The sequence below is a fragment of the Hetaerina americana genome, unplaced genomic scaffold, assembly GCF_022747635.1.
Source record: "Hetaerina americana unplaced genomic scaffold, ioHetAmer1.1.p SCAF_57, whole genome shotgun sequence".
NCBI lineage: Eukaryota > Metazoa > Arthropoda > Insecta > Odonata > Calopterygidae > Hetaerina > Hetaerina americana.
Genome location: NW_027287172.1, coordinates 1,988,631 through 2,001,274, shown reverse-complemented (window position 1 = coordinate 2,001,274; position 12,644 = coordinate 1,988,631). Strand labels below are relative to the sequence as shown.

General features: G+C 35.5%; 1 protein-coding gene across 1 annotated transcript in view; it reads right to left on the bottom strand.

Annotated features, from left to right (window-relative positions):
* Positions 1-12,644, bottom strand: part of LOC139694847 (zinc finger protein 91-like) — a 55,453-nt gene that overhangs the window by 16,285 nt on the left and 26,524 nt on the right. Inside the window, exons 8-15 of the mRNA XM_071593372.1 lie at positions 8,765-8,833; positions 8,580-8,672; positions 7,762-7,830; positions 7,577-7,669; positions 5,191-5,304; positions 4,910-5,026; positions 3,812-3,943; positions 3,042-3,122 (exon numbers count right to left, since the gene is read on the bottom strand). Coding sequence (XP_071449473.1) covers positions 3,042-3,122; positions 3,812-3,943; positions 4,910-5,026; positions 5,191-5,304; positions 7,577-7,669; positions 7,762-7,830; positions 8,580-8,672; positions 8,765-8,833 — 768 coding nt within the window. The remainder of the gene's footprint in view (positions 1-3,041; positions 3,123-3,811; positions 3,944-4,909; positions 5,027-5,190; positions 5,305-7,576; positions 7,670-7,761; positions 7,831-8,579; positions 8,673-8,764; positions 8,834-12,644) is intronic.

The following is a 12,644-nucleotide window of genomic DNA, read 5'->3' as shown; positions in this document are numbered from 1 at the left end:
TACCTACCTCAGTTTATTATTCAACTCTTAATACTTCTATCTACTTAACCGTTTATATGCTTACATTTTCTTTTCTCATCTAGCTTCATAATCATATTATCAGTAATCCATGGTTTCCTAATCATTTTCTTATTTACAGTTCCTAACAGTTTTGTCTGCGGGTTTTGATATCCCTTTCCAGATGTATTCTCATTTTTCCTTGACAGAAGCCACTCCGTCCAAGGCTGTCACAGTGCCTGGAATCTCATTAATGTGATATGGTGAAAAGATAATTGAAAAGAGAAATAAGCTAAGAGCAAAGAAGGATATGGAAGAATACAGGAGAGTTAAGAAAAAGATAACAGACAGATATAGATAAGAAAAGGAGAGGTGGAAAAAACTATGGGTGAAGGAAATATAAGAACATATTCAAGCAGGAAAACAAGATCTAGCCTATCGGAACAGAAAGTGAGCCCCAAATCACAAAGAGGGACTTTGAGTATGCTCTCCAAGAGCTAAATGCTAGAAAAATGATGGATGAGGATAATGCACCGGCTAAAATATTAAAAAATCTTGGAAATAAAATGAAAGAAAGAAACTTAAAAATAGTGCATGAATTTTAAAAAATGGGGTTTACCTAATTTATAAAACCTCAACGCTGCCTTAAACGCTAAACTATTATGATACTAAAAGCAGGGAAAGCAAATGAATGCATGAACTACAGAACATTTTCTATTCTATCACATGCTTCCAAGGTACTTTTACATACAATAGGGAACAGAATGAAAAAGAAAGTGGAGGAAATTGTTGGAGAAGATCAATTTGGCTTCCGGAAAGTTAAGGAACGAGAGACACTATACTGGCACTGTGCTTCATCCTTGAGAGAAGGCTAGAAATGAACAGGAATGTTTTCCTTACCTTCATTGATTTGTAAAAAGTCTTTGATACTGTAGATTGGAAACTTATGTTTGAAACCATGAGGAGGAAAGGAATAGACTACAAAGGCAGGAAGCTTATTTGTCAGCCTGACCATAACGAAAACACTTTCATAAAAGTAAAAGGATGCACAAAAAAAGCAAAGATAAGAAAAGGAGTAAGACAAGGATGTCCACTTTGGCCATAAAAATTTAACTTATATATTAAAGACGCTATATAGGCAATAATGGAGAAATCAAGCGATATAAAGATAAATAGAAGAAAAATACACTGCATTATGTTTGCAGATGTTTTGTGACCCTGGCAGAATCAGCCAAAGATATGAATAGGATGCTAAAAACCCCGTTCACCGCTTTGAACAGTTGAAACTGAAAATAAATGTGAAGAAAACCAAAGCTATGATAGTTTCTAGAAACAGGACAGAACCCCCTGTAAATGTAATGATAAGAGAAATCAGTGATAAGCCAAGTAGAAGAGTTCTGCTACCTTGGGAGTGTAATTAGAAAAGACTACAGATTCACCTCTGCAGTGAAAATAAGTACAGCCTTGTCAAAGCAGGCATTTGAAAATAAAAAGAATCTTTCAGAAAACAAAAACATGAATCTAGATATTATAAAATCATTCGCAAAAATGTTTATTTGGAGAAATGGATGGAAACTTGGACTTGGTAAGTAGGAAAGGCTCATTGGAGGCAAATGAAATGTGGATCTGGAAAAGAATAATAAGAACAAGACAGACGGACAAGAAACTAGAAACAGAGGGAAATTAAAGAGAAAAGGAATTTAATAAAAGAGATGGAGTAAAGGAAAATTAAATTTTTTGAAAATGTCCTCCGCAATAACCTCCCAGAAAATATAATGAAGGAGAAAATAATAGAAAAAAAGGAAAAGAAAGGCCAAGAAAGAAAGTTATAGATGATATAAAAAGTACTATGAGAGTAACAACCTACAATTAACTGAAGATAATGGAAATGGAGAGAGACAAATGGTTGTAACCCCTTTACAAGATGATGATGCTTAATAGCTTTTGACAAAAATCCTAACTCAGACTTATGTGATGCAATGCATATTAACTGGACAAGGAGAAAACTACCTCCAGAGAGAAAAGAAAAAATAGGTTGTTTATAGAGGAAAACATGGCCAACTGAGAAAAAGGTCCTGTACAGTGTGCATTAACTGTGAGAAAAGTATGCAAAGCATTTGTTTGACCTTCCATACGTGCTAGTTGATTGAGTAAACAATATGCAAAAAGTTCTAATTTTAAACTGTGATAAACTCTAAGATCAGACTTTCCTACAAAATGGGACTATGCAGAGGATCACACAAAGTTATGCCATTCACTAGTTTTGCCTTATTTATTTATTAGTTTTTACATATACCTTATTCATTATCTATTTTATGTGAAAAGAGTGGTTACTCTAGTGGTATACCTTATTCATTATCTATTTTATGTGAAAAGAGTGGTTACATTAGAAAAAGTCATTTAAAGTTGTGCCTGACATGTGAAATATCATTGCAAAAAATATCGTATAACTACAATAAATAAATAAATATTGTAGTCTTACACTAAAATATTTAAATTTATCCATTGGACAATGTATATTAATAGTATAATTATTAGCAAATTCACTAAATATAAAATTTAAAAAGCCTTCACATGGATATCTAAAACAATAACTTCACCACATTTTTTCTCTAAAGATGATACATTTAATCCAATCGTCTTTCGCATTTCCCACTAGTATTGCTGGCAGCAGGAACATAAAGAAGGGTAATTACCAATAAAATATATAAATAACTAATCAGTCAAACAACATCATTCAACTTCATTTGGTTAGAGGGTGCTCATAATCATCAACAATGGTGACTAACTTAGTCTTAGCAGATGATTGCAACAATGAATGGAAACAATTCAATGCTCATTCAATTAGGTGCATAAATAAATGGAGAAAAAAATAAATACCTAAGAAACAGGTGAATGGCCAAAAGATTATAGTACAAAACTTCATACTTCCACAAGCTCTACTCATCTAAACCAAAGTGTTGTTCATGCATGCAGTTTTGTAAGATAATAAAAACACAAAAGAAATAAATGGATGATGGAATAAGAAAATAAATATTTCTTACATCTGGATCTGCACAGTACAATGGCTTTTTTTCCTTCCCTTTACTCTGTTTGCCAGCAGCAGCAGCCATACTCCTTGTTAACTGCAAAAGAATTCAGAATGGAAGACATCATAAGTATTTTTTCAACAATCATAAGACAATAACAAATTTAGTAGTTTCAGGCATGATTGGGTGGACATTGAACATTATGAAAAACTGATCATAGCACTTTTCCACTTGATAACATTTAATTTACGACCTGGTGTTGAGGTATTGCATTACCATCAGGCCCTGATGTAGATGTAACACATCGAAACCCAATCATTAAATAAATATTATCAAGTGAAAAAGCACTACGACCACTTATTCATAAGACATTAACTTGATGTGTACAGAACATAATGTAATTTACATAGATTATAGCTTCAAATTGATAAAGGATAAATCATAAAGGATAAATGCCAACATATTGAAAATGATGATGCCATAGTCCAAGAGGTTACTCATTGACTATGACAGCAAGGAAAAGACTTCTTTGCTGACAGCTAGCATTGACTCTTAAAGTGATGGGATAAGTGTGCGAATGTAAATGGTGAATATGTTTAAAACATAAATTAATTTCAAGAAGGTACTCTGATTATTATTGCCTCTATCCAGTTTTGCGGGTTATTCATAGACTTACCCTCGTAAAATGAATTCACTTGAATTTATTACACATGGATCAAGGAACTGAAATTACGAAGGTCACAATATATGAAAGTGAGTGGATGATGGGAACCTTCCCCTCTTACCCTCTGTCTTGTTCTTGGAGCACCTCCACCACTATCACGTGCTTTGGGGCTCAAAGCCTCCTTAATCTCTGTAGTTTTCGAGGTAGGTGATGCATCCACATTTCTCCTGGCCTGGTTTAAAACCCGAGTGTCCTGACACGGTTGAAAAAAATACAATGCAATTAGATGCTGCCAGTCCTAATGTGCCTCTACCCTTCCTGAATCCAAACTGATCATCACCTCAATTATCTTTTGCCCTGCTCTCCATCCTTTTGTTTTCAGATGTGTGGGAAATCAAACTTACTGTTCTGTCGTCCTCACATGATGCAGCCTTTACCTTTTTTGGAATAGGAACTAACACTGCTCTCACAAAGTCAGCTAGATTACCTCCTGTAGATGTTACGAATTAGTCCATAAAGACACTTACTCCCACATTTTCCTAAACCTTCTATTAGTTCTGCAGAGATGTGGTCTACTCCCACAGCCCTCTTTGATTTCATCTCCCTTAATGTCTTTTCTACCTTATCGTCATGCATGCCAGAGCCTTTCTTCTACGGATTTTTCTTCAAGGTCATTTTTAAAACTATGCACAAAATTTGATTAAACTTTGCACAAAAAAATTACAAATAATTTGTCTGAACAAACGAGTTTGGAAAAATGTGTGATCTCTAGCGATACTAAGGGAACCAGTGTTACACACAAACTGAATTAGCAGATGCGCATTCATTCAGGAAATTACTCCCTCCTCATCACTTGTTATGCCAAGAGTTGTTTGTTACCAAGTCATTTTAGGAACCAAGAGTTTTGCTCATTATGCGAATTACTTGCTGTGCGAGGCAATCATTTAGGGAGGTTCTTCTCTATTTGAGCAACTTGGATTCAATGTAAGTGGTTGGTTAGTGAAATAGAAATTTAGGAAAGCGAAAAACATAACTCTTATTAAGACATTCTTACCCCCAGAATGATTCAAATGAACAACTTAAGAGGTAACTAGGAAGAGCACGCAACATATTGTTAAACATACTACTATCTGATTTATTGTTATCATTTCCCCAAATTATTTTTTGATAAACCACAGAAACATTGAACTTCAGATATTGTGACCAATTCGTAACTCACAACTGAATTTCCTTGCAGGACAACATGAGTTTTGACAGGCAACTGTTCCCCTTTGTGGATTTGCTTCCCATTTTCAACATTCTCTTCATCTGCTCTACATGTGTCTCCCTCTTCATCCTGAAATTGAATTCAACTTTACTTCAAGAGCACAATTGGCTAAGATGCACATGCTTCTAGCAAGAGCACCATAGATGATTCACTGAGCAACATCAAATAGACTATAGATAAACAAATTACTTGTGTACTGCCAAAAATATTCCTAGTTTGCTGCAATAAATTACCATCGTGCTATAATCCTCGCTGCTTGAATCATCTTCTTCCTTGACGCACACTCCATTATCATCACACGAAAACTTTTCCTTGATTTCTTCAGTTGCTGCATTATCACCATGAAGCTGGAAAAAACATTAACACAAATTATATTAAATATCCATTCATCATACATGTTGGAGTTCATTACTAAAGGTCATAATACAATTCATTAAGTATTAATACAGAAAGAGTTTTCCATTATTACCCATGATTTTCAATGCACATGAAGAGGTAATGGTTAGGAAGACATATAGAAAGAGCTGGAGCCAGGAGAGCAAGTAGGTAAGGAATATATATAATCAATTATATTTGTGGATGATCAACATTTAGTTGGCCGTTCAGCCAAGGGGTAGCAATCACTGACCAGAGCATTAAAAAATATTTGTGAGAAAAAAGTATTAGGATCAATTTAACAAAACAAAGGCTATGAATGTTACAAGGAGGAAGACTAAGTGTAAATGTTGAATTGGCAGCCATAAACAAGAGCACAAGGAACAGTTTACATATCATAGAGTATTTTGGACCAAGATGATCAATGCAGTCGAGATGTAAGAAGAAGAATTGTATTAAGGAAAGAAGCTTTCACAAGGAGGAGAGAATTAATGACAGAGACAATTCCCAATCAATAAGCTCCATATCCACCTTTCCTGTCTCCTTATGATTTCTCCCAGCAATCCCCTCTCCTTCCCCACCATGCCTAGAACTTACTTATTTGTTTTCCTTTCTGTCCATATCACCTTTTTCACCCTTCTCCACACCCACATTTCAAAAGCTTCTAATGCCTATGCCTGTCATCCTCTGCCTATGACCATATTTAGGGCCTTACAAAATCAAGCTTCCCATCAAACTTACGAGTCTCTTCTTAAAATCCTGTCATCGAATTCTTCCTCCTTGGGATAGGTTTCTCGGCTTAATGCAATTTATTCACTCATGTTCCCCCTGCATTCACCATCTTGGTGCAAAACAGAAAACATTTCATTCTATAACTGGTATGGTATGGGCTCGAAACAAAATCACAGTACCAAATGACCTCATCACAAAAAGACTTTTAGGATGTGGTGATGTAGTTTCATTCTTGTTAAAAATGGCATTGTAAACATGGCATCACTTTAAGAATGAAAAACAATAGTGTCATGAACTTCAATGCACTTAACTATTGAATCCTATACATGCCTTGGGTTAGCTTGGAGGATGTGAAGCTATTGGCTGTTAAAGAAATAATCTCAAGGAAGAAGATCCTAAGGCCAATAAAAAATAATTACGAAGAACTCCTACACCGGTATTTCGTTCACCAGGTGACCATCAACGGGGAGAAAATCAAATAGGGAATCACTTGACTTTGGACAGTGCACATTCTTCCTCCAAGTTCAAGTTCCCTATTTGATTTTCTCCCTGTTGATGGAAACCTGGTGACCGAAATACCGGTATAGGAGTTCTTCGTAATTATTTTTTATTGGCCTTAGGATCTTCTTCCTTGAGATTATTGGGTTAGCTTGCCTGAGGCAAACCAGCTAGATGCAGTCACAGCAAAAGGAATTGAAATACTATGTAGATTCACATTTGATTAGGTACACCTTTACCTTGGACAATATGGATCCTTGATAGCTCAGGACTTGGTTAACCAATATTCTACTCTGTAATGACTTAATGTATTATCCATCATATTAGTCTTGGGAATGATAATTGAGGTGGTTTCCCATTTCGGAAGTGTTTTGGACCAGCACGGTCAAAGAAGTACGGAGAAGAATTGGACGAAGAACGGGACGTAAGGAGAAGAATTGCGCTAGGAAAAGAGGCTTTCACAAGGAGGAGGGAGTTGATGACGGGGACGTAAGGATAATAAGAAAAGACTCGTAAAAAATTTGATATGGAGCGTAGCTATGTACGGTGCGGAAACGTGGTCATTGAAGCAGAAGGATAGACGTATATTGGAGGCTTTTGAAATGTGGGTGTTGAGAAGAATGGAGAAGGTGAAATGGACCGAGAAGAAAACAAATGACCAAGTACTTGGTATGGTGGGCAAAGAGAGGGGTTTGTTGGGAGAAATCCTATGGAGGCAGGAAAAGTGGGTGAAGGGGGTGTTGACCGGCAGTGGGATGTTGAAGACTGTAATAGAGGGGAGAATGATAGGAAAACAAGGAAAGGGAAGGAACAGGATAGAGACGTTGGACAAGATGAAGGGAGGAAGGAAGTACCCAGAGATGAAGAGGGACCTGATGTAGTCTAGGTTGCTCGATTGTGTTTTGTTAGGAGTCACAAAATATTTATTTGGTAGCTGTGCCCATCCAAAAACCTACCTTAACTGGTAGATTACCTAATAATAATAATGACTCAATGACAAAAGACTAAGCTTACCTCCTCAGGATGTGGATTCATGTCGAGCGCAATAATTTGCTTATCATTCACACAAGAAATATTTAGTAACCTCACGCTACAATTCTTCATTGACTGAAATAGACAGAAACACCATGTGACCAAAGCAGACAGAGGACAAGTAAAACCCAACATTCTCCATTTGATGATAAAAGATGGTTAATTACCATTGGAATGTCCATGGGATCATCAGGAACAATCACTTCTCCACGCTCAGTTTTGATTTCCTCTGAAACCTAATTACAGAACTGTTTAAAAAATATGAGGGAACCAGAGAGAGAGGAAATAAAGAAAATTCACTATACTTTTGAAATGCTACGAATTCAGACCATAAGTAATGCAAGAAAATAAAAAATTAGTAAAAATGTCATAAAAGTCTTCCCCTAAATCAGTGTCTAACATTACATAGCCTTATGGATATTCCTGTGAGCTCCCAGAAAATATCCATAAATACCTTTGTTTACTGTTACGCTTAAATTAAGTTTTCAATATGATTAAACCCTGTCTCCTGCAGAACTCTATTACTCTTCCCATGGCCATTCCTTGTTCCAAAACAGTAAAACCCTATACTTTGCTAACATTTCTCCATCACCAGGGAAAATTCCGAGCCATTTGCATGGTGACTGCTTTAATTTTTAAACTATTATAAACCTCCCATCAACCAATTATATTATTATAAATATTAATTTTTTTATTTTAATATCATACAATTTTTTCAAATAATTTTAATTTAAATAATAAATAATTTAATTACATTTTTCTAATTCATTAATTTATAATTAATAAAAACTTTTTAATGTTTTTAATAATTTGTTCATGGTGAACCAGCTGGGTGCAGTCAAAGCAAAAGGCATTGGAATACTATGTATATGCATACTTGATTAGGTACATCTTTACCGTGGACAATAAGGTTCCTTGATTACTCAGGACTTGGTTAACCAATATTCTACTCTATAATGAATTAATGACAAAAGACTATGCTTACCTCTCCAGGGTGTGGATTCCTGTTGAGTGCAATAATTTGCTTATCATTCACACAAGAAATATTTAGTGATTTCACGGTACAATTCTTCATTGACTGAAATAGACAGATATACCATGTGACCAAAGCAGACAGAGGACAAGTAACGCCCAACATTCTCCATTTAATGATAATTTATGGTTAATTACCATTGGAAAATCCATGGGATCATCAGGAACAATCAATTCTCCATGGTCAGCTTTGGCTTCCTCTGAAACCTTATTACATATATGTGTTAAAAAAAATAAGGATACCAGTAAGAAAAGAAATTAAGAAACATTCACTATACTTTTCAAATACTAAGGGGCTATTACGAACTAGAGATCGCAGCCACTTCCTCAGGTGGACTCAACTGATGTCAGACTTTGTAACTCCCCCTACTGTTATTACAAGTGAGGGGACCGTAGTCTCACCACCGGTCACCGTGTTTACTCTAGGAATCAGAGTTTTATGAGCAACTGGAAGCTTCATAGGCATGAAAATTATCGTGATCATTAGGCCCAAAAATGATATTACCCATTCATTAGCAGAGGAAATGGTATTCAGGAACCTTCATAGAAAGAGGCACACACATTTATTAGGCAAAAATCATTAAAGTGACACGAATACTGAATTAAAATGTGTAAAATTGTTGATTAATGGATGCAAAGGTGAAGAGAGTAAAATTCATTGAATTCTTAGACGAGAAAATATAGACTAACATTCATTTTCAGACGAAAGAACCTTAAAAAGGTTAAGTGAACTATGATCCTGCAGCATCAACTGCCCCTTATATGTATCATCATATGAATTTCACCTAAAAAAATTTCTCTGGAGAAAATAGGTTGTGTTATTAAAGCTTTTCCACTAACAAAGTCCACTGATGTGGTGAATCAATCAAGAAAACAACACAAATATGGTTCATGAAACATTAAACATAACAGTAAATTTTTAATCAATGCTGAAACCATGGATCACGGATAAAATCTTTTATCTAAGAGAGGCGCAGCATTTTCAATACGTCTTTTCATAGATGTTGAATATACAGGTTTGGTGAGCATAAGAAAGGAAATGTCTACTGCAGCATTCCAATTAGAGGAATGGAATTGGGTCTTACACAACAGTGTCAATCATTCATTATTATTTTAGTTTATTTCATTTACAAAAATGTCACAAAAGATTTATACAAGGGATATCAACTAATGTTAAAGAAATAAAACAGTAGAGAGTACAATGAACACAAATATGGACCGAAAAACATTCAAATATTTTAGGCTGAATACAGAAAAAAAGGGCATTTGCTGCATTATATGCCACACACATATCTTATGAAAGACTCAAGTTAGATCTCTAGGATTAATACAGAAAATAGTAAAAGGAAACGGATGACTACGATGATATACAGGCTGCCGTAAACAGTGAAAACAAGAAATGAAAAGGAAAATGGACTGAGCACAATGTAGCGATCTGAGGAAATTATATCCAAGAGAAACACTGAAAAAGCTCCCTCCCTAACCTGGAGCATATTCATAATGAGAACAAACCTTTGACAAAGCACATTCTAGAAGTAATAACTGGTGAAGAGGAATTTGCATTGAGCTAAAACGAATTGCATGAGGAAGAAATATATAGAACAATTGTATTCAGGAATTTTAAACAGGACAATTAGGAAATGGTATCCTGTAAGCAGAGCAAACAGCTCCAGGTGAAGAATTATAAAAATCATAAGCATAACATAATTTAGCCAAGCCCTCGAGGAGTAAAAGTACAGTAAAGTACCAGGGCCAGATCTAAAACAGGCAACAGTAGATATGGGCAAACAAGCACTTCATATCAAAAGCAGACTGTCAACATGTGAAGGAATGAAGCCAGCATGAAACAGTTATGTAAACCTATACATAGATTGAGGGTAGAAAGCTGGACCATCCCAGGAAAAGACAAAGAGAAAATTTAAATTTTTCATTTTGCAGGTGCCTATATTGAATATTACCTGGCTAAACAAGCATTGAAGAAGTACTGAACAGTTTAACAAAAGCACCCATCAACAGAAGCAACAGAAAACAGAATAAACAGGCCGGTTTAACACTCAAGACATATAATTTGAAAAATTTCATATAAGCACAAAAATTTTAGTATTGTGCTAGGTTAAAAGCTTAGTCATCCTAGAATAGTAGAGGAAATTTGATTGCTGGAATGTTCCTGTGCCTATGTTTATGATACTTAGCTCAAATCAACAAGCAGTAAAGAACTTATCAACGGGTTAAGGGAAAAGTACAAGTTGACTGAAGTAGAAGCAACAGGTTAGAACAAAACCTGATAAGGCAATGAGATTTCATGTAAATCCGATTGGAAAAGATTAGAAGCATTGGAGAAAAGAGGATGACCTAAGATGAAATTTATGGATGGCAAAAACAAATATATTTGGGATTGAATTTGAATGAACTGGCATTAATCAGACAACTCCTTACAAAGAGATCATGCATTCCATCCACTAACTCTACTGGTCAAGTTAGAAGTCCTTCTGAGTCAGATAGTGGCTCTTTAGGTGGTACTAATTTCTGCCTTATTCACAAGGGTATTTATTACGAGGTCTGTTGAAAAAGTATTGTGACTTTTGTGTTTTTTCCAATTTTTTGTTCTTCCATAAATCCGGGTGTTTTTGGTGGATTTTTTAGTGCAAATTGCACATATCTTTCAGGCAATATTCCTCATTTACCATTCTACCCTATGGCAAGAACTCATGATGCACCTTGCCCCTGCAATCGAAGAAAACTGAAAGCAAAACTTTCGCATTCGACTGAACTTGGCGTGCTTCTTTCAATCTAGGCTTGTGCTGCAGCTTCCATTGGTATGATTGAGCTATAGTTTCAACGTCATAACCATAAACCCATGATTCCTCACCAGTTATGACCCTCTGGAGCAAATATGGGTCGTCACGGACAAAGTCCAACTTAAGCCCATTGGTATTGTTAATGGGTTCCTGTTTTTGGTCGAAATTGAGCAATTTGGTACGAATTTTGTGGTGACCCGTGTCATGCTCAAATCATTGGTAAAAATCAAATGTCACAGGTCAATTGATAAATGTTTAGGTCCTCAGCAACTTCTCTATCAATTCAACGATTGGCCAATACTATTCTCTTCACTTCATCAATATTTTCGTGTGTTGTTGGACGTGCTCGGGCATCCGGCACGCTCTTCGTAATTCACATCTTCTCGGCCCTCTGATAACATTTTGTACCACCGATAAACGTTGCTTCGGTCCGAGGTAGCTTCTCCATATGCCACAATCAACATTCGGAATGAGTCTGCGCACTTAATTTTGTTTTTCACACAAAATTTGACAAAATCTTTGATCCATTTTTTTGGAACAATGCAAAAATCGAAGACAAGCCAAAACACATCCAAATGCAAAACGGCCGTCAACAATTAACTGAACATTCAAAATGGTCGAACTTTTCGGCATTAGTGAGAGACATAAGTACAAACATAATGTCTCAAAAAAAAATCCAAAATGAAATATACGTAACCCGTGGGAATTCAAAATTCGCGATACTTTCAGAACAGATCTCGTATATTTGTAAATGCTAGACTATTGACTCAGGCAACATTTTCACATTGTAGTCAAAATATGCTTTGATCAATTAGATTAAATACAAAAACATTTTGTAGTCATCAAGCCTTACCTTTGAAGGAGATACTTCTTTAATTTCTTTCTTCAATCATGCAGATGATTTGGCATTGCATTAAAAATATTTGGGTATCATAACAGTCATTCTATCACCACCAAAGTTGCCGAAATATCACAGTTATACCTTTCTCGTTTACAGTTAATTTAACCAATTATCAATGTTTTGAGTATGTTTATACAGTAATTTTCCATTATTAGGTCATACTTCATAAGTCTCACTTGAGAGCATTGTGTTTACAAGCAATATATGTTCTTCAATCATATTCATTTAAGTCTTCAACTCATCATCATCATCATGTTTTTTATGAATGCACATTGTATTTCATAAGAGCCTGTTTTGGTAGTAGTTTCCTGTATCAGAT